The sequence below is a fragment of the Stomoxys calcitrans genome, chromosome 2 (assembly GCF_963082655.1).
Source record: "Stomoxys calcitrans chromosome 2, idStoCalc2.1, whole genome shotgun sequence".
NCBI lineage: Eukaryota > Metazoa > Arthropoda > Insecta > Diptera > Muscidae > Stomoxys > Stomoxys calcitrans.
This window is the reverse complement of record NC_081553.1, coordinates 119,672,060-119,696,186: the sequence shown is the minus strand read 5'-3', so window position 1 is coordinate 119,696,186 and position 24,127 is coordinate 119,672,060. Positions and strand designations below refer to the sequence as shown.

Sequence of the window (24,127 nt, the reverse complement as noted above, 5' to 3'; positions counted from 1 at the left end):
TTGTTTGGTCTTATCCACAATAGATTGCCACCGCCAGATATCAATAAACACATAAGAATAAGGCACCTCTTATACTTATTTCTTGAAAGAAGACAATATTTATAAATTAATGTATTTAAGAATTTCCCAATTTAAGTATTCTGGATTACATAAAAAATTTTATTGTTTTTTTATTATTCTCTTTCAGGTAAGATAAGATCTGACTTAACACAATACGGCGGCATATCACCAGACATGGGTAAGAAATTTTCCACATTTTTTGTTTTTTCTCCAAATCTAAATCCAATGTAGTTGTAAACTAATCCCGATAAATTTTTAGGTAAAACTAAAAATTTACTAAAGAAACCCCAATAAAATCTAGCCTAAATAAATACATAAAAACTAAGCAAATAATTTGCAACTAACGTAACAGTTATAATTACAAGATCAGTGATAATTTCAATATGAATAAGTTGAAAATATTCAAAGTAAATGAGAAAAGAATTTATCAATATTTCATTTTATTACATATGTATCAACTACCTATCTTTACCTCGCAACTGAAAACATTAAAATTTTAAGATTTCATTGAAATTGCTTTAGAATGATCCTTGTAATAGAAAACACAACTATTTGAAATGATTTCTGGAGTATCATTATAAAATTTTCAATCATTCCCTTGTGAGAACTAAGGTTTCTGCAATATTTTCAAAATGGTGAGCCATATTCATAAATGGACATACCACATTTGTATGCTTTAGATTTGATGCAGAGTAGTGTTATTGTTTATAATAGTTTAATACGTCATACGCCGAAGGTACCTGTATGCTGAAGAGTAATGTAATATACAATGTTTGTATCTAAACAAGAAAAAAAGAATTAATTTGAAAATACGAGATTTTGTTCAAATATTCGACCTATATATGTGAATATCTCATTGTACTATTAGAAAACACATTTCAATATTAAACAATGAATATGTTCCATATAAGCTAAGTTTTCGCAGTTGAAATGTTGACTTCAGAGATAAGTACAATATTTTCTTTACCTTGTGCAACAAAAAAAAACTTTGCCACGACTTTGACGTCGAGCGTAATCGACTTCCTTATTTCCTCCCAAATAAAGTCAATAGTTTTCCATAACGTAAAGTAAATAACAACCGACTACAACTAGACTTTTCATACTCATATTCAGCCATCAATACTATCAACACCAAATCTTATTATAATCACTTCTTCTGCTTTACCTCTAACAAATTGGGTGGCTTCACAACAAACTACATTGGTATTGAAACAATGTGGGGATCTGTAAGGTATTACACAACGAACTTCACATTGTAGTGGTCTGCTCTCATCAATATGATTAAGCTCCTAAAACCCAGCATTTCAAGCTCAATATAGCGTTTAATAGCAAGCCTATCGTAAAATTATGTTTGCCAGAAAAAAAGAATCACTCTCGCTTTAGCAAAAGACGGCGCGTCTGCAACCGAGTGTCGTGTAGTGCAAGCATTTATTACAATTTAAGCCTTGTTATTGCCATTTATCTCGGTGGCTACTAGCATCTGGTAAGATAGGAAGAGAAGAACAAAAAAAAACACACACAAGCCCGGCAACGCATACTCTCAGCTGTTACATGCATTTTGTCTACAACCATGTAAGTGTGGAAATGATTGATTTTTTTCTCGCCAAGCTTCCTGAACAATATCAGGTCTTAGAACTAAGCCGCCAGTTGCCGCTTTGCTGAGGTAGCTTCACTTTGTTGTTTTTTTATTTTCTTTTTTTTTTTTTTTTTTGTAATGCATTGTGGGTATATGAGCTGACCAATTTTTTTTAGAAAAGATTCTGACTGCTGATTAGGAGTATTATTTAAAAAGTGATTTAAAGTGTGTTTATACGTTTAACTGATAACATGGACTTTACATCCATTTAAGGTGACCAGATTGGGGCTTTTTCTAAACGGGTACTACAAAATCAAACAAAAAACGTTTATTTGCTTTTAATTAGTCCATACCTCAATTTATAGACTGCCTCCTCTCTTTTAGTATGTCTGCCAATACAAAGCGTTTAATAAAAGATTATAGGAACCCGGCTTCTGTGATGACTTGAAGCCGCCTGCCACGTCATTTCTAGGTTATCAATCATTTCGTGATATATACACTTGTGTGTTTGGAATTAATTACAATATATACAAAACACTGGAGAATGAATACAACCATCAATCTGTCCATAGATTCAGGGGACAATTTGTTTGCAAATTAAATATTTCACACATTGTTGCTAGTGCAAATGATGCAAAAAATATTTTTATATTGTTTAAATATACAAGGAATGGAAAAATTATAGAAAAAAGCAGCCGCTTTCTATTACAATTAGAGACAATAGTTGGAAATGAGAACAGATGGCTGGAAAATTGTGAAATTCATTGATTTTTTTACATGATTATTTCATTTGAAAACCTGCAATATCACCACAAAAGAAAGTAAGATAATGTTGATGGTATGGTTAAGACTATTAGTTTGTAATCCAAAGTTGTATTACAGAAAACAAGGTTAAAACTAGTTTTAAGACTCTTTGACCGAGAAAAGTTTTGGAGGACTGTTTCGGCAGTGAAAAAGAGAGCATGAATGACCAAATATGGTTCCGCAAGCCCATATATCTTTATGCTTAACAAATTTCACCAATATTTGTACAATTCTGTACATTTACTTCTTAGAAAAAAATAATTATTGCAAAATTCCTAAACTCCAATTTGTAAAGTTTTACATTTTCAAGTCAACAATAAAAATGTTGAATCTCTTTAACCATTGAACATAACAGTTTTCATTGGATATCTACTCGCATCAACAAAATCATTCACCAAAACTATTGTAACTTCACTTCACTACTGTAACTTCAACTTTATTTATATTAAAGTTCCCTTATACTGTAGCTATTAGACGTTTTTAGCCACCCAGTTTGAAAACTAAAAAAACAGAAAGAGAAACAAATTATAAAATATCAAAGGGGAAAAAAACAAATTTCACCAATATTTGATAACTCAATTCTGTACATTTACTTCTTAGAAAAAAATAAATATTGCAAAATTCCCAAAACTCCAATTTGTAAAAATTTTACATTTTCAAGTCAACACACAACTGCCAAAAAAACTTCCAATAATTTAAAGAATGTTGAATCTCTTTAACCATTGAACATAACAGTTTTCATTGGATCTCTACTAGCATCAACAAAATCATTCACCAAAACTACAGTTTAAACTGTAACTTCAACTTCATTCATATTAAAGTTCCCATATACTGTAGCTATTAGCCACCCAGTTTGAAAACTAAAAAACAGAAAAAGAAACAAATTGTTAAATATAAAAGGGGGAAAAAATAACCACTTTGCCAACCGCTACCCAGCAATCTTCAATAAAAATCGACACCTGATCTTTCTACATCCTCAGTTCATAAAGGCCTACTATTATTAAGAGGGTAAAAAACAAAACAAAAAACATTCAAATCAAGTCAATGGGTTAAGGCTAAGGCACACACTTGGCTACAAGTTAGGCTTTTGGACAGAATGAAAGACCACCAGACAAGCAGACAGTTAGTGTGCCAACCACATGTTCGCCTAGTTCCTCCAATATATTGAACAAGGAACTGCTTATGACCACAGATCACAGAGCAAGCTGTTGTATTTAATAATAAAACTCAAGTTTTAATTACCAAACAAATCTGTATGACCATATCTTGGCCATATAAAAGCCAATTTAATATACGTTAATCGAGCTTAACAAAACTATTACAACGAACGACGTTCAATAGCAAGCAATACCGCCACCATACACATACGGTAGCAAAACGTTGTAGTTAAACATGATAACATGTTGATGACATTAAACATGACAGTCTACTACTGCAAAGTGATGATGATGATGACGACGACGATGATTGTAATGGTAGTGTTGGCTGCTGACCGTCTGGCTTACTTTTGGCATATTTTTCAAATCTTCCTTTTTATTGCAGGAAGAGAACTAAAGTTTTAATAATTTTTTGGGGGATTTGTATCTTTAGCCATATAATTCTTTTTTTTTTAGATATTAATTATTACTTTTTTGATGCCCTAATTATAGTATATTACAATAATGCTATAATATTTAAAAGACAAGAGCGAAAAAGTTGCCCGCTTAAAGTTGGCTTGTTTTCCCACCTTTTTTACCCAACATAATGTTATATCAAAAGATTATTATAGTTGTTCAAGAAGTGCTCAAAAACACACGCAATTTAATACAAGTCAAAGGGGTCAGTGTTGACAATTATTGCACGCAATAAGTCAAACACCAGTAAGGCGGTAACATGAATAATAAATTAATGCTTAATCCATCACAGTTGCATGCGACAAATGTTCTTTAGTATTTTTGCTGATGCTTATTAAAGAATTCTGGTATTAAAAAAACTAAAATAGTTAATTTAATAGAGTTGAAAAAGTAGTGAAGTACATAATCAACAAAAGCTTACTCATATAAGCATCCGCTGCGTTGTGCATCATCAGTGTCTTTGCAACCTTGTTTTTGGTCTACTAGCATTCTAACTTTTTATAGTTGTTTCTGGTGTATCGAGTTCTTCATAAACGTTCCCAAATCATTTCTTTGCTCAAATAACACTTTTTTCCTAATATGAATTAGAAATGTTTACTCAATTTAACGTTTATAGATAAAAGTTTTTTTTTTAATATTTCATATATTAAAGTTTAACTTATTAATTGAATTCTGTTTTTCTTCACTTCCTATCTAAGATAAAATAGTAGAAAGAAAACTTAAGTAATGACTAGCAACTGGCATGGCTAATTTTACATTCAAGTTAAGTGTGTTTTTTGATGTTGTGCTGACAGCAGCTATTGGTTTGTGTTTCCATGATAGCATAAGGGGTGTACCAGTTATGATAGCCTGGAGGCGTAATTATGAGAAACACTTTAGTAGTTGAAGCTGAAACTACTTAAGAGTAGTTAAAGATAAAAATACTTAGAGAAATCATATGTTATTTAAAAAGTATTAGCAATATTTTAAAATATAAATAAAATAATTAACATGTCTTTATGAGTTGGTTGAGTTTTCCTTAAAGTAGGTGTCATTTACCGAATGTTTAGGGGGATTAAAAAGAAAGGACCAAAGTATAAATATTATAAATAGGTTGCAAAAGTATTCCCCTTCTTTCGTAAAACTAAACACTCTTCTTTCGTCTTACTCTCTTTTCTTTCTTTATTTTTTGAAACCTAACCTTTAAATGTTTGAAGCTTGTATGTCTTGTTATCCGATCTTTATGTTTCCTTAATCTTCACGTGACCATTCGGGGATCCATTACTTTTATCTCTTGACTACCCTTCAATTGATGTTCCCGTATCATAAACACCTAACTCTCAATTTCCATGTCCTATATTGCTGACTTTTTATATTTTAATAATTTAAAGCAATTATATTCAGGTATCAATTTAAAAAAAATAAAACTATTTATTTAATATTTGAAAAATGTAATAAAAGATTTCACAGTGTTTATACTGCAAAAAACACCATTTTTATAGAATTTATTTTATTTCAATGCTGTTAACATAAATTCAGATCTGCAGTCCAAAGTAGAAGTTTACTTTACAATATTCTACTTTTCATTTTATTTTATTTTATTTTATTTTATTTTATTTTATTTTATTTCAATTTAATTTATTTGAACCCATCACACCTAATATGGTTGAAAAGTCTTCTAATCAAAGACGAAACGCGTCCCATAGTGGTTGGTGTGTGTTGCTACCTTTGGCTTTCCATTTGCATCTTCGATCATTTAGCTCGTCTCGAAAGTGAAACAAACAAAAATTAATTTATTTTATTTTACTTTATTTTTAGAGGTTACTTTATAGCTTTTAGGACGCACAAAAAGCCGATCACTGGCTTAGGTGTATGTCCATAGTAGCATGGGGCGGATTAATATCTGCACCCTCTTTTCAACTTAACCTAACCTACTTTATTTTATTTTGTTTTATTTTGTTTTATTTTATTTTATTTAATTTTATTTTATTTTATTTTATTTTATTTTATTTTATTTTATTTTATTTTATTTTATTTTATTTTATTTTACTTTATTTTACTCTACTTTATTTTAATTTTTTTTTATTATATTACATTTTATTCATTTTATTTTACTTTATTTTACTCTACCTTATTTTATTTTTTTTATTATATTATATTTTATTTCATTTTATTTTATTTTATTGTTTTATTTTATTTTATTTTAGTTCATTTCATTTTACTTTACTTTTTTAATCTGTTTTAGATTTTTTGATGCAAAGATTTTTCTATAGCTTCATAACTACTGCTGTAATAGTAGAATAATTAACTACTAACAAGGAAGTCTCTTATTATTATGCTTAAACTTGTAACAGAGAGAAGTATCCCCACTGTTCATTTTCATGTCTCTTATCATTAAGCTTAGTTTGAAGTGTGCTTTACTCTTTAATATGAAAGAAATTTTCTCTAGTGTTAGCATAAACTTTTCTATGTCATGTGAGAGTTGAAGGGCCTTAGACCACTTAAACAGTTTTTTAATCAGAAATTTTGTTAAAATGACAGCATGAAGGCCTGAAACTGGACTGGTTGCACCCTTCTAATTGCTTTTAGTGCCTGAAAACGAATAATCGCAGTATGCGTTTTGTACTTTCACAGAAAGTCGGACAGTTCCGAGACAGTTTGAGACGGTGTCATAACTAAGATTGCTCTCTAAGCAGAAACCTTCATATAAGGGTTAACCCATTAAAATAAGCCCCTTAGTATAGATCTTAACTTAAATCGAGCTTCACTTGACGATAAGAAGAAAGTTTAATTTCACCCCCATGCTTCCAAAATCAGGTCGCTAGCATAATTTGGCAAAATACTCACACTCAAATGTATTGCGACACACTCACTTGCAAAGCCATAAATGATTTTTTAATGATTCTTAAGCTGAAAAGCACATTCTACCCATACTAACCACGAAAATTTCGTTCAATGAATGAACTGAACGGACCCTTTTATGTTTTTGCAAATAACAACGACCCTCATGGCATGGACGACAATTATGATGAACTGTGCATGTAGAGAAACCAAAAAACCAACATTAGCAGACCGCCTTTTGTTAAATATCATTTGAAATAGAAGAACCCTTCTTCTTTATGGAGTACGAGTATTGTATATGAAAATTGCCCTCGAATTTGTATGGTTTCAAAATTTTATTCTCAGCTTATGCGAGTATCAAGCAATGAAAGTAAGGTGGTTGACAAAAACCCACGATAAAAGGTATGAACAGGATAGACACTAGACGAAATATGAAAAAACCAAAAAAAAAAAGAATTTGTTGTTATAATACATTTTGTAAGTGTTGTTTCCGTCCATAATTTCCATAATTCATATTCATATGCACACACGTGGTTTATACCAAATAAAAAATACGGAGAAAGACAGACAGAGAGACTAAAAACTCCAGCAAAACATGAAGTGAAGGGTGCTGCAGTTACGTTTGTGGTTGTTTGCCACCGCACTCTCTTTCCCTCTATGGCGTTTGGCAGGACTTGTAGAGGTCTGTTGGGGTCCCTTTAGACATGTGGATGACCAAATGGTCAGACGGACAGACAAACAGCAAGCCATCCAGCCAGCCAGCCAGCCAGCCAGCCAGCCTTGCTTATAAAGGGCCATGCTAGCAAAAAACACCATTTACAGATAAATGTGACCAAAAAAACAAACGACAAGACAAACAACAGAAAGCACCTGCAATACGACAAAAATTTCTATGCTAACAAGTACAAAAAGTAAAAGAAAAAACATTGTAACAACAAGGTGTTATTGTATAAATGCGACAAAATACGTTGGATTGCTTTTAATTTCATGACAGAGGGTATATGTTTTTCGGGCCAATTAAGCCCAAATAAATCATTTATTGAAGAGGAATAAGAGGAGAATGTATTTTTTATAGAGAATTAACTGAAAAAAATATATTGGAATATATAACAAAAATTGATTTTTTTTTCTTAATTTACTTCGAAAAGAGCTTTCCGGTAGCCAAATTGTTATCTGGATTACCAATGAAGGGTTTGTAATGTCTTAAAAACAGGGCTACTGTTGTAGGATAATGCACTACACATTTTCTAGGAGATTGCGCAACAAACTGCCACTATAGCCCTTTCCAACTTACCTACGAAGGTAGAAATGTTCAAAACAAGAGAAGAACGTGTAAAACATACGACCTCAGTTTGATATTGTCCATATTCGACAATTACCTAGGTAATATCCTTAATTTTGAGGACTGTAAGGTGTGCAACACACATTAGTGTTGTAATGTGGTTACAACAGATAAACAGAAACACAAATACAATAAGACCATGAGCTGGCAATTTATCGATGGCACTATCATTTCTATCGATATTTTAGATTTTTACTGAATATCGATTGCTGTTTTTCCTATCGATACTATCGACAAAATTCCACTTATTGCAAAATTAAACAAAAAACGAGCAAATATGTTTAAACTGTAATAACTACGGTTGACAAATGATAACATTATTGCAAATTGCTCAAAATCTGACGAACATATATATAGGAGCTATATATAAATCTGAACCGATTTCAAGAAAACTTCTCAGATATTGTGGTAGTCGTCGAGCAAGGCGTTGTACAAAGTTTTAGGAAGATTGGTTAATAAATGCACTTGCAATAGTTCTTTATATCTGGCGATATAAAGGGTGATTTTTTTGAGGTTAGGATTTTCATGCATTAGTATTTGACAGATCACGTGGGATTTCAGACATGGTGTCAAAGAGAAAGATGCTCAGTATGCTTTGACATTTCATCATGAATAGACTTACTAACGAGCAACGCTTGCAAATCATTGAATTTTATTACCAAAATCAGTGTTCGGTTCGAAATGTGTTCATTCACCGTAACGTTGCGTCCAACAGCATCTTTGAAAAAATACGGTCCAATGATTCCACCAGCGTACAAACCACACCAAACAGTGCATTTTTCGGGATGCATGGGCAGTTCTTGAACGGCTTCTGGTTGCTCTTCACTCCAAATGCGGCAATTTTGCTTATATACGTAGCCATTCAACCAGAAATGAGCCTCATCGCTGAACACATGAATGAACACATTTCGAACCGAACACTGATTTTGGTAATAAAATTCAATGATTTGCAAGCGTTGCTCGTTAGTAAGTCTATTCATGATGAAATGTCAAAGCATACTGAGCATCTTTCTCTTTGACACCATGTCTGAAATCCCACGTGATCTGTCAAATACTAATGCATGAAAATCCTAACCTCAAAAAAATCACCCTTTATAAATCTGAACCGATTTCAAGAAACTTCTCATATATTGTGGTAGTCGTCAAGGAAGGTGTTGTATAAAATTTTGGAAGATTGGTCAATAAATGCACTTCCAATGGCTCTAGGAGTGGAAATCGGGCAATATATATATATATGAAAGCTATGTCTAAATCTGAACCGATTTCTATAAAACTCTCCAATAATGTCGAGAGTCTTAGGACAATTCTTCCTGCCCAATTTCGAGAGAATCGGTTAACAAATGAGCTTTTTATTGCATATATATGGGAGCTATATCCAAATCTGATCCGATTTTTACCAATTTCAATAGGCTTCGTCTCTAAGCCGAAAAACATGCTTGTACCAAATTTGAAGACGATGGGATGAAAATTGCGACCTGTAATTTGTACACACATTAACATGGACAGACAGGCAGACAGACAGACGGGCATAGCCAAATCCAATCGGTATACTTATCAATGGGTCTATCTCTCTTCCTTTTGGATGTTACAAACAAATGCACTAAGTTATAATACCCTGTACCACGGTAATGGTGTAAGGTTTAATTAGCTATCCCATCATTAACATATCCCAATTTGATTTCAATATATTTTCTACAATACAATGATTTCCAACTGGCTTTATTAAGTTTGGTCCTAATCGGTGTATGAATTGAAAGTGCTTCTATACAAACCCATCTCTTCCCTCCACCATAGGATGGGTGTATACTAATTTCGTCATTCGGTTTGTAACACCTCGAAATATGCGTCTGCGACCCCATAAATGTTCTGCATCATCAGTGTCTCTACAACCATATCTGAAGTCAACAGATCAAATTTGATAATAAAAAGCAATATTAACACCAGCATTTGACATTACATTAAAAATTTGATTAAGTTCTGTTCTTTTATTTTTGTAGAAATTAGAAAACTACCCAAAACATTTCATACATTTATGCTTTAAATAATAAATTTCCGCCCTTGAAAAGACTTTCATTAATTAATTATATGTGCCAGCTAGGATTTATAATCATATTCTTATTATGACCGAAAACCAGACACCTGTTTTCTGTCGCTTTAACCCCCAAAGTTGGAAATTCGCTCAAAATCCAGAAGCAAGACCAACCAACAACAGTGGCAGTTAGAATAAAAACAACAACTAATAAAGGATAAACCACATACTTTCCATCACAGCAAAGGCAACTATATACCAAGGGCTGCAGAAGCATCATCATCATCGTCATCATCCTTAACACCGCCGTTCTCGGCAGCGGCCATACAACGGTTGAAGTCGAACGAAAAAGTGGCAGCACTTTTGCTCTACCAAAAGAACAGCAATAAACCGGACACATATTTGATTTTACACACTTCACAATGGTTAACTGGGGAGCATTTTGTATTTTAAGTGGTCTTAACAGCTCATAAAATGTTCATATATATGAGGCAACATTGTGGCCACGTACCCATGCCAAAGTGTATGTCTTTCCGCCCCATCCGTCTGTCCGTCCCCATCAATATGTGAGTATAAATGCATGAACTTACTGCGTTGATTTCACAGGACATCATCAACATATTCGTATTCAAACGCAGAGTGAATGGAGTAGTTTTTGGCCGCAATTTTATTCATGTGATGTTGCCATTCTCTTGGTGCTTTTTTTTTTTTTTGTTTTCTTTGGACCTTCTGCAATATATCCTTTGAGTTCCCTTGTTTTTGGTATTATCCATATTTTTGTGTTGGCTATTTCATATGGCCAATGGATAGATCTGTCTATGGTTTTCCCTCTTTCTATGTTATATGGGGTTAGTGGTGGTGGTGCTGCTCTAAGATGACAAGAACCAGGAATAGAAAAGATGACCCCCCATTTGTTTATACATAGATACGTGTGTATATGTATTTATTCCATGAGGGCGGAAATTGCTGGTGGATGGCTATGTTGCTGGTACGAGTAGACAAGAAAAAAATCACAAAAAAAACGAAATGTAAATAAGGCTTGTTTGTGGTCAGAATCAATTATGAAATTATTTAGTTTATTATAAATTAACCTAAGCACTTGAAGAAACGTTTTACAGTGATGTTGAAAATAATAGCATTGTATACAAATTGAAATAGCAGGCCACAAAGGCTTATCGCTTGTAGAATATTTCTTAATTGCTTCTGGAAAATTATTGTATAAATAACAAATAAAAACGTGCTAAGTTCGGCCGAGCCAAAACTTATATACCCGCCAACATGGATCGCATTTGTCAAGTTCTTTGAATGACTTTTTCGAATATATATGAACTATATCAAGTTATTGACCAGTATGGATTATACTTGTCATAGGTGTGAACATTTCTGGCAAATCAAATAATAATTTCGCCCTCCAAAGGCTCAGAAAGTCAAAGTGGTAGATCGGAGACCACCGTAGCGCAGAGGTTATGTCCGCATATGTCCGCATATGACGCTGAACGCCCGGGTTCGAATTCTGGCGAGACCATCAGAAAAATTCAGTGGTGGTTGTCCCCTCCTAATGGGTTTATATAGCGGCTTTATCAGGTTATGGACTTATTTAGACCAAACTTGGAACTGTTGTTGAAAGTCATACCAAAAAGTCATGTGCAAAATTTTAACCAAATTTGATAAGTATTGCGCCCTCTAGATATTCAAGATGTCTAATCTGGAGATCGGTTTATATGGCAGATGTATCGGGTTATGACCCAATTTGAACCATGCTTCGCACAGTTATTGAAAGTCATATCAAAACGACATAATCCAAATTTCAGCCAAATTTGGTAAGAATTGCGCCGTCTAGAGCCTCAAGAAGTCTAGATCCAAGATCGGTTTATATGGCAGCTATATCAAAACATGAACAGATTTGAACCATAATTAACACAGTTATTGGAAAAGATACTAAAACACCACATGCAAAATTCCAGTCAAATCGGACAAGAATTGCGCCCTATAGAAGCTCAAGAAGTCAAGACCCAAGATCGGTTTATATGGCAGCTATATCAAAACATTGACCGATTTGAACCATACTTAGCGCAGTAGCTGGAAGTGATACCAAAACACCACGTGCAAAATTTCAGTCAAACCGGACAAGAATTGCTCCCTCTAGAGGCTCATGAAGTCAAGACCCAAGATCGGTTTATATGACAGTTATATCAAAACGTGAACCAATTTGTCCCACTTACAATCCTAACGGACCTTCACTTAAAAGAAGTGTTTTGGCAAAATTTCAAGCGCCTAGCTTTACTTCTGCGAAAGTTAGCGTGCTTTCAACAGACAGACGGACGGACGAACATGGTTAGATCAACTTAAAATGTCATGACGATCAAGAATATATATGTATATACATTATATCTTAGACTTATATTTAGAGGTATTACAAACGGAATGACGAAATTAGTATACCCCTAGCCTATGGTGTAGGGTATACACATCAATATTTGTTATAGGTAAAAATTCGTTTCATATGCAACAAAATGAAATTTAAAAATTAGATGGCTTTTCCATTGCATTACATGTTTATTTTTCCATATTGACCCTAACTAATTTTCTAATCTTCTTTCTATTGCATTTTAATAATGTGTAAACTTTTCATGCTATCCTCCTCTTTATGTTTACCATGATATACTCAAAAGCAAGTGAAAAAAAAATTTAAATAAAACAACACCCAAGCCGCCGTTACAGAGTGTAAAAGCAAAACAGACTGCACACAGCACTAATTGATTTTAACATTTAGTAAATCATAAATATTAATTTTTCAAGTCTAATAACCCACAATGCAACAGTGCTGATGTTTATCGGCAATTTGATTGTCGTCTAACATGAAATGCTCCACCAGCGCACACACCAACCCATACACAAGCATACATGCGCAAATATATGCGAATATTTGTATGCAACATGTCCATTGAAGTTGCATCCATAAAAAAATTAAAACTTGAAAAATACTTGGGGTAGCACTGCATAACCCAATGATATTAAAGAAAAAATTATTTTACTTTAAACATTCTGTTAGTATTAGTTTAAAATTAATAATAAATTATTGCAACGTAATGTTATGTTACGTCATGTGTCAAATTATATTATTTCTAAAGCCCATTACTGTTGCATTTATTAACCGATTGCATTGAAATGGGGAATAGCGAGTTGTATTAAGACTCCCGACAACCAAACTGAAAATTGTCCAGATCAGGCGATATTTTGATATTGCTGTTATATAAACCAATCCATCGTTGTGGGGTCTTCAGCCTGTAATAGCCCCATATATTGTATTAACAAATTGCGTTAAAATTCAGAACAGAGTTCGACCAGGCGTCCTGTTGTTTGAACCGGGAAAGGTCCACATGGAACCATATATCGAAATAGGTGTCATATAGACCTATTTGCCGTTTTCGCTGGAATTTGAAACAATCAAATGTATTCAGACTCCCGAAATCGGACCCAAACCTGGTTCAGATCAGACTATATTAAAAAACTAGGTGTACTTGGCCCGCTATGCTCCGCCTTCATTAGCACTCCAGTACAATTTGATTATTTACTAGCAAATACTTTTTACCTTATAGCCATGATTGACAAATTTTCATATTTTGTGGGGTAGGCAACCTCCTATCACTTGAACCTCATTTTTAATACCATATTCGTAATCTACTCCCTAATACCTATTAATTGAGTACCATATTATCATGATCGTCTAATATGCCCTCTTGGTATGGTTTGGGTTTTAGGGTGCCCCCCCCCCCCCCCCCCCCATATTGACCCAACCTGTAAATATGGTTTTGGGGGTTGGGAGGCCCCTCAGACATCAAGAAATAAATTTTTATATCAAATTTGTTCTCCACTTGTAAATGCCTTTCATTTGTAAATGCCATATTGTCCAAAGGGATAATAGTGGGCTGCTGGGTGGTTTTTTTGGGAGTGGGGGACCCCCAGACACTTGTAGTGACATTTTTATGTCCCACTCTTCAAGTGACATTTCGTACTCTACTCTTAAATACCTTTCATTTGATACCCATATTGTCCCAATAGGTAAACATGTCGGTTCGGGTGCGTTTTGGGATGGGGCGTCCCCCCCAGTTTATTTGACCTAGAAATTTTATACCAAATTTGTGTTTTTGGGGTACCATAAGGTGGCATACAAAAACAACCGGTAAGAAAATTGTGGTAAGGTGGTGGGTCCGCCAGCCCTTCGGATATCGAAAAAGTTTGTCTGTCTGTTGCTCAGAGGTTAGCATGTCCGCCTATAACGCTGAACGCCTGGGTTCGAATCCTGGCGAGAACATCATGAAAATTTTTAGCGGTGGTTATCCACTCGAAATGCTGGCGATATTTGGGTGGTACTGTACCATTTGGTATGGTACATGGCTCCAAAACGAGGTGTCGCACTGCGGCCCGCCGTTCGGACTAAGCTATAAAATGGACGTACCTTATCATTGAGCTTAAAACTTGAATCGGACATCACTCATTGATTTGTGAATAGTTTGCCCCTGGAATGTTCATGGGTAAATTGGCATTTGCATCCTATTTTTACCGGAGGCTCAAACTCTACCATCTGTGAGTTTGATTTTTGAGTCTATACGATACAGACAATCAAACAAACAGAGCGAAACAATATAATTTTTATATTATAGATAGCTGCCATATAGACCAATCTGCCGATTGAGAATCTTGTACAAGAGTTCTCGGCACCTGAATCAAATATGATTCACATGAACTCTAATCGGATTTTTCTGATGTTCGCGCACTACAAGACTTTTACTAGTTTAACTGGAAGAGTTTGGAAGAGTGCATTTCCCGTATCTTCTTTTCAATCTTATCTACCATTGTTGTTTTAAATGTTTGCCCCGCTCTGCTCTACGGATATATCTTTGAAAGCTTTTTGGAATAAACCAATTTTTTTTTTATTCAATTAAAATGTGCTCCATTTTTTATGTCCTTTTTTACTAATTATTTTTTTTAGTAAGTTTTTAACTAATTATCTCATTTAGTTATTTTTGCTCAGTGTATTTTTGTTAATCTGCTTACACCAACAAAAACGGCGGTACGTCATTAATTTTTCTTGGCATTACGTATTGAAACTGCTTTATAAGTTCCTAAATATTATCCATTTTAATAAGATTTAGTCAAATGAAAACTATTTTTTTTATTTTCCTATTGTTTTTCCTTCCTTTGGCTCCCGCTTTATTTTTCTCTCAGCGTATATTTATGTTTAACCTTTTGCTTAGCTATGCTGTAGGTATGCAATTAGTCAATTTATTTGAAAATTTATTAACTGCCAAAAATATGTTGTTCACCAACAGTTGTATATCGATATTGTTGTTGCTGGTGTTGTCGTTGTCTTTTCATTTTTCATTAATAAAAGCCAAGAACCCAAATCAAAACGACCAAAAGGACAGACAGACCGACACGTACATACCCACATACAGAGGTTCTCACTAACATTTCTCTTTTTGGCATCATGCGAAAAAAAGGCCAAGATAAAACTCTTGAACTTTTTTAAGGGGATACCTTATTCAAAATCTTCTGATTTACCAGTGCAGTGTAAGATCATTCTCCGTCGCCCATACAATGAGTGAATAACTTTTAAAAATTGCCGGCGGTAAAATGAGTTGCACTAAGAAAACACAGAAGCAAGCGCTTACTGGGTGAACGAGGAACTTTGAGGATGCTGGTGTTGTTAAAAGTGTTGTTGGTTGCTTTATTTAATAATCAATAAACAATAGGAATTTTTATAATTTTTTTAGGAAAAAACAATTTTTTGAACTCTCCACTTGACTTTAAGCAGCCTTTGATTGTTTTCCACATAACATTTCCTCTTCCGTTTTTGTTTGGTTAGAAAGATACTCCTAGCACCCTTCAAACAGAAAATCAAAGCAAAGGAAATCCACATAAGTTTTGAAATTTTTTGTTTTGCTATGTTGTCCGCTGCGCTTATTTTTCTCACAGTGGCGCTAACGCTCGTCGAAAAGTGGGTTATCGCTGATACAATAAATTATGATTGCCAGACATGTTTTTATCGCGATGCTAGGGATTTAATGGCCCTGCGTCTTTCTCCTTATGCGATTTTGTACAAAAATAAAAATGATTAATTACATGCTTCGAGCAGCCATTATGTTACGTAAAAGATATAAAATAGTGCAAACACTAAACAGCTGATTTGAAAAAGAGTTTACTCCACTTTTCTGTTGCCTTACCTCCGGGCTTCACACGGTCTCACACAAAACAGAGGACATTGACTGACCACAGTGTAGTCAGTCATGGCTTGAAGAGTTATGAAATTGCTTTGTGGTTGACTTGTGGAAGATTCGTGGAGTGTTTTATGCTCTTTCATGTTATTGATATGTGTGTGAGCATTCCCATTTTGAATTATGTTTTGACAGGTAACACAAGCAGCAAAAACCAACAACAACAACAACCTAACCACCATACGTCTCATGGCCGCAACTTCAGTATGACAGTTGTTTAATTTTGAAAAATTAGCACCACTCAGGTAGAGATGGTTTGAAACCAAATGGAAACAAAAACAACTCAAGTAGTGTTAATGGCTGCGCTTGAAGTTTGACTCATACTCTAATAACCACATCTCGCTCTCTCACTCATACTTACCTTTGTTTGATCTTTGATATTCTCTCCTTACATTTGGGTTGAAGTTCTCACCTTTGAGGTGAATTTGGTGTTGAGAGCATAGGTAAATGAGTATACACCTGTTATCGTATACGATATTAAACCCAATTCTAATTGGATTCTATTTATCTTTAAGATTTTAAATCAAATGTATGGTGTTCTTAAAGATTCAAGTTGGAATTTGAAAATAATTATGAAAATATGATTCCTATAGGAATTATTTGCAAATTGAGGCTGAAGGAAATTTTAAATCTTCCACTCAGAAGTCCCTTTACGGTTTGCGAAAATCTGGTTTTCAATTCGATGAAAGGTAGTTCACATTTATCAATAAATCTGTCAAGGTTTTGAGAACTAAATAACCTACTGGGGGTTAGCGTTTCCTCTAAAATCGTGCAAACGACGTTCAAATGTGAATAATCCATAAAATTCAAGGTTCATTTTTGCGAACAGAGTAAGAAGAAAAATGAATATGGGATCAGACCCATGAGGACAATATTCGAACCCTATCATGATCTCGACAGACTGATGTATAGAAGTCATTTAAATATAGAAATGGACAGAAACTATGTTTGGAAACAATGGGGTCTAAATGATCTTGCAAACGCATAGCTTCAAATAGTGGACCTCTGACAGATTCGTTTGCAAGATCACCTAGATAAGAGAATCTCCTTCCCAAAGGGAGAGCCTATGCCACGCAAACATGAAGCCAAAGGTGAAGATCCAGGCCTCATTGTTTTAAAATATAGTAGAAAACCTAAGGACAATTTTTAAACCTTCCACAATAGCTCAGCGTTCGCCTATGACGCTGAACGCCTGGTCTCGAAACCTGGCGAGAACATCAAAAAAAAAAAAAAAATCAGAGGTGGTTATCCCCTCCTAAAGCAGGCGAAATTTTTGAGGTACATTGTCACGTAAAAACTTCTCCCCAAAGTGGTTTTGCACTTCAGCACGCCGCTCGGACTCGGCTACCAAAAGGAGGCTACTTATCATTGAGCTTAAACTTGAATCGCTCAGCACTCATTGATATGTGAGAAGTTTTCCCATGTCCCCTTTATGAAATGTTCATGGACTAATTTGCATTGCAATAGGATGGAGGTATACTAATTTCGTCATGTCGTTTGTAACACATCGAAATATTGATCTTAAACCCAGCTAAGTATATACATTCTTGATTGTCTTGAGTAGACTTAGCCATGTCCGTCAGAATGTATGTCTGTCGAAAGCACGCTAACAATCCAAGGAGAATAGCTAGACGCTTAAAAACTTTGGTCAAATACTTCTTATTAGTGTAGGTCGGTTGGGATTGTAAATAGGCCATATCGGTCCATGTTTTGATATACCTGCCATATAAGAAGATCCCTCAAATATACATCTTGAGCCTAAATCGGTCTTAAACCCGATATAGACTCCGATTACCCGATATTTAAATCAACTATGGCCCGAATCGCCCCAAAACCTTATATAGCTTCAATAGCATGGCAAATCTTATCTATTATGCCTTGTTTGGCTAAAAAGAGATACCGTGCAAAGAACTTGATAAACGCGATCCATGGTGAGGGTATATAAGTTTCGGCCCCACCGAACCTAGCACGCTTTTAGTTGTTTTTTTTTTTTTAATTTAAACTTTTCACCAAAAGTTAAGACATAATTTCAGTAACAGTAGATGGGTACAGTAGGAATCTCTTCATTTGGTCTTGTGTCACTGAGATTCTACTATTATAGATTCTACACGTAAACATTCCAAGAAAATCTTAACTTGAACATTGGCATGGTTTCTTTGTTACAACTTAAGTTGTCACTTTCTTTTTCTATAGTTACAAAAAAAAAGAAAACGAAACACTTTAGCAATCAAGCATATTATAAAGGCTCATTAACCTTAGCATGAACTCTGTCTGTCAGTAAAACTCTGCATAGGGAAAAAACAGAATTGACACAAAACCTCTTTCTTTCCCTGCCGTCAACTGAAAACTCTTTTGTTAGGCTTTACGCCGTTTTTTTTTTTCTTCTTGGGGCACGGCTAGTGTTTGTTGGTGACTCGTTATCAAACCATTCATATTTGCTTTCCAAGTGATCAGAGTCTTGGGGGCCTTGATCATATTACAAAAAGATCTACAACAAAACATTCTGACAAGTAAACCACAACAATACCCAACAAACACTTGGCATTAAGAACGCAAGAGCGCGCGCGCGCAAAAACTCTGGTGATGATGAGCACGATGACGATGACCGAGAAGCAGCAAAAGAAAAATGAAGAAAGACACAAAAATTAAAACTAAGTGAACAACAACAAAAAACAACACATTTGAATCCTCCAAGTGGTCATCCCAACAAGCGAACAGGCTAACCGGCAAACATCCCAAGCAAAATGCCACTGCCTGACATATGCAAGCTTTCCATTCGGGATAATTTGGATATGCTGCTCCAACGCCACCGCCGCTGTCGACTTGTATGGCCTGTTTGAAGTGTAAAGCAGGCGCGAGACATCATGCCACACTACACTACACTACACCACTAGCCAAATAGCCTGCCTGCCCGCCAGTTAGCCAACCAACCAGTCAGCCAGCTAAACAAAAAGTGACAGCAACAAAATTGAGTTAGTTAACAGTTTTATATGCGTTTATGCAGATTTTTAACAGAGATTTAACCACGCACAAGAATTCCTTAAACAAAATGTTCTCTGGTCATTTCATGTCCATGTGGTGCTGGTTGTTAATATTTTTATTATTGTTGTTGTTATTGCTGAGTCCAAACCCAAGTATCTACTAGCTATGATATCGTCATCATGGCAAAAGCTTTTGGGGAATTTTGGGGTGAGCAGCAGACAAACACTCGGACAGACAAACTCATACAATAAAGAAAAAATGTTAAGTAACTGAAAAGGGTGTCACTTTGCTGTGTTCAACAAGAGGAGACAGCATGCATCTAAATGACCATGGAGGGACAGTGAAAGTGACTAAATCCACAAATTTAAAACAAAACAGAAAAAACCTAAATACTAAACCCCACACCATAAAAGAGACAAAACTCTAAATTTGCCATTTAGTTTGAAGTTGAAAGACAAAAACATCTTAAATCTAAGTCGATATGGATACGTGTCAGTCGGTATGTTAGAAAATAAAGCAAACCATAACTATCGAAGTCACATCGTCCGCAGACGCAGTATTTGTCACTCAGTAATTCTTATTAGGAATGTGTATCCTGAGTATGAGGGGCCACCGTGGCGCAGAGTTTAGCATGTCCGCCCATAACGCAGAACACTGGGGTTCGAATCCTGACGAGAACATCAGAAAAAAATGTAAGCTATGATTATCCTTTAGCTATTGCTGGCGACATTTGTGAGGCAATACACTCAAAAAAAGTTCATTACCATAAACGACAAAGTTTTCAACTTTTTGACAATTCAAATTCTTTTATAAAATAAAGTTGGAGCTAATTACAATAAAACTGCTGGAACTTGTGGCGAATATTCATTCATTACCACAGACGAAGTTCCTTAAAGTTTTACTTCAGTCGAAGTGACTTTTACAAAATGTGGCAAATTCACTACTAACGTTCAGCAGTAGAGGGAAATGTTGCATATTTGCTATAAAATTTCCATGTTTTATTTTTTCGTGTATGCCATGTAACAACTACTCCCCAGAGTTATGTCGCGCTCCGGCACGCCGTTCACACCTCGACTCTGAACCGAATCAAGCTTACTTATCTCCCAAACGGATTTTGACAACCGCGTCTTGTCGACTCTTCAGCCCTGTTCTTAACATTGTTTGAGAAGTTGCAAATGTAGACTTCAATAGACAGTATATTCAGCAACGCTTTCAATCCTGAGCAACCTGTGATTAAGACAAAAGCGATCTCGTGATCACAAGTCTGGCCAGTCTTTCAATCTTCTTGGAGATTTGTCGCCAAGTGCTAGCATTGGGATTTTGGTGACTAAATATATCTTTCAGATCACTTTTGGGTCAACCCCTTACTTTGGACCAAAAAAAGTTACTGCTCAAGTTAAAGTTAGGAAACTCTTACTCCACATTTCTTGCAATAGTAGCATTCAGAAGTGAGAGTCTAAATTCCGATACCCCAACATACAATAAAAAAACCGTCTGGCTAAGCAAAATGTGCATAATGGCCCCAAAATAAGTGCATAACGATCCAAAAAAAAATGTCATAAAAATGAGATGTTAGTACGTATCGCCACCACAGTTAATGCGGTGTTTTTCTCAGCACACTGATAACAGTGGCGATCGTTTGGACGCTCATTCACTCATTTTCATGCTTCGTGTGTCGCCGCTTTTAAGATTGCCTTTTTCCATGGCGGTATTATGATTGAATGTAAGACGAGAATGGAAACACCGCATCAACACAACACATGGGCTCAAATCATAATTGCGGTGTTGCTTTTGCAGCCAAGAGAAAGAAAGCCCATTTATTTTAAGAAACATATATTTACATATTTTGCTAATATTTTACTTCGTTCCTGAATACTCATATTCATGATGTTTTGGAATATTTCAAACATTTTTTTTATTAAAAAAAAAATTAAGGTGTTTATTTTGTTTTTGGCAAACACTCATCATACCACCGCATATATATGAGATGACATGTTTTACTCTGCACACGGATATCAGTAACGCTACTTCACTCACTTTCATGCTTCGTGTATCACCGCGTTTAAGATCATCTTTTTCCATGGGGGTGTCATGAGTGAATGTAAGACGGGAATCATAATTTGGGGGTTGCTATTACAACGTTGAGAACAGAAAGCCCATTTATTTTAATATATTTATATATTTTGCTAATATTTAACTTCGCTTCTTAAACATCATTTTCATAATGTTTTGGAATATTTAATTTTTTATTAAAAATAAAATTGAGGTGTTTGCTTTGTTTTTGGAATATTTCAAAATTTTTTTAATTAAAAGTAAAATTGAGGTGTTTGCTTTGTTTTTGGCAAACACTCATCCTACCACATAAGCATAAATATTTGCGTTGGTAATTTAAACTCAGGCGTCGCTCGTTTGTTTCAAAGCGATACACACACATACACATTAGCACCACCGCAAAATCTATTTTGTACATTCCTTTGTTTTCGTTGATTAGATTTGAATGGTTGCGTTAGTTCCATTGATTCAAAAAAACTTATGCGGTGCATCGCCAATGTGAAACACCGCTGCAGATTTCTGGTTATAAATCTTAATTTGGGGCAATTTTTCCACAAACTTTGGCATATTTTTCTACAATAAAGTTTGAGGAATATTTTCTATGCAACGAAACTATGAAATGACTTAACATTGGACAATGTTTTCGGCGTTAAAACGTTAAAGTAACATATGTAACTTCAAGCTATTTGGGCATTTTTAATCCAAATTATGGGAAAAATATGAGCCATTTTTTTTTTTTTGTTATTTTTCTCGGAAACGTTAAGTCTTCCTCGGGACCGTTCCCTAAGCAATCATTGGCATCCAACTTAATGGTCTTCTCACTAAACTCTCCTTGTTCTCACTAAAATCGCAAAATATTGGCAACAAGTAAAAGCGTGCTAAGTTGGGCGGGATCGAATCTTATATATTCTCCAATTTGTCAAGTTCCTTGAATGTCTTTTTCAAATATATATGAGCTACATATATGAAGTCATTGTCCGATATGGACCGCCATTGTCATGGCTGTGAGAATTCACAACTTCGAGCCCCCCAGTGGCTCAGAAAGTCAAACTGGGAGATCGATTTATATCTCCTTGTTAGTAATTTTTCATATTACAGACTTATTCACTTTTATCTCTTCACGGCTAGTCATCCTCGTTACTTTCATAACTATTTCTTTATGCTTTATTATTGTTGCTTACAGCATGCATGTCACTTAAGATAATTTTTTCTCTGCGAATTTCTGCATTTTATTCCTTGGGATTGGGATTTTTTTGCACTGCATGCCTGCAAAGCAACATGTCTAAAGCAAGTAGCTTCATTTGTGGCACAAGAACGAAAACAATCTGAGATTATTTCCTCCCAGGGGTAAATCTTCGCAAAACTCATCCTAATTCAAAAAATATAAGGCAACAGTGGTACAAACCCAAAGCGCTATAGCCCAGGAAAGCGTTTAAGAGACAAAATGCTATCGCATGTCAAGTACAATGGAATGACACATTTTTGACAAGCATATGACATTAAAGTTGATATTTGTTAATTTTTTATTTAATAAACGGAAAAAGCACGATAAAAAGGAATTCAAAGATTTGCGCGCAAAAAAACTGAAGAAAAAAAAATCATTTTAATTCAAATTCATAATACAACTCAAGACAGTTTCGCATGTTTTTTCTTTAGTTTTTTTTTTTTTTTTTTTTTGCCGCTGCGACATATTCACAATATTTGAACATAATTTTGTATTTCATTGCCAAAAGTGTCATGTTACGAAGATTTATAAACAAATGTCTTGTAGAGCTGTCCCCAAACAGCAGCGGCAGCAGAAGTAAGAGGCCGAAAAGCCAACTCATATTGGGCCATTCGCCCAGCCACGTTCTGAAATCGAAAAAGACAAGAAAGCAACAAGCCAACATTGAAAGACTAAAGGAAACGACAAAGAATTTCAAATTCACCATATCAATGAAACACGCCCAAAATATTTTGAGAAGAACAAATAAACCAAAGAAAAAGTAATACAACCAACTGATAACATTTGAGAAGTGTCGTCATTTGTGTTTTTGTTTTTGGTAAATATTAAACAGGTTTGTGGTTTCTCAAAAAACTTTTTTCGTTTCCATTTTTTTTGATTTTAAGGAAATGATTTACATTCTTATCACTTTTACTTAGTTGACGAGGATGAAGCCTTACATATAGGAGATTTTTCTTTACAATTCCTTTGTTGCTGAAGATTTATTATCTCTTGATTTCCAATGAAACCAATGAATTTTTCATTGCTGCTTTCATTCATATCTTTGTCACTTTGGTATTTGGGGAATTTCACACTTGCCTCTGGGAAAGGCAAGAATGACTTGTTTTTTGTGCGCCTGCAGGGATCAAGTGTTTGTGCGCTCACTCTCTCTCTCTCTCTCACTCTTTCGCTACTCAAAATCCAAGTGCGTTTTTTATAGGTTTCAAAACATCAGACACTTGTTTCAGACATATCCTGGGATTAGGGGCTTTCTTTTCAACTCTCCCTCACTATGACCATCTCCTCAATGGCTTGGAAGTCCATGCATGTCATTGCCGCCCTTTTGCCTCACCATTACACCAGAGATG

At 34.8% G+C, this 24,127-nt stretch overlaps 1 protein-coding gene across 5 annotated transcripts in view; it reads left to right on the top strand.

Annotated features, from left to right (window-relative positions):
- The window catches only part of LOC106088205 (homeotic protein ultrabithorax), a 260,446-nt gene that overhangs the window by 41,788 nt on the left and 194,531 nt on the right, over window positions 1-24,127 (top strand). For 2 of the 5 annotated variants that reach the window (XM_013253612.2, XM_013253615.2), the window contains exon 2: window positions 188-238. The exons of the other annotated variants lie outside the window; for them this stretch is intronic. In XM_013253612.2, the coding sequence (XP_013109066.1) occupies window positions 188-238 (51 nt within the window). The remainder of the gene's footprint in view (window positions 1-187; window positions 239-24,127) is intronic. 5 annotated transcript variants of the gene reach the window in all.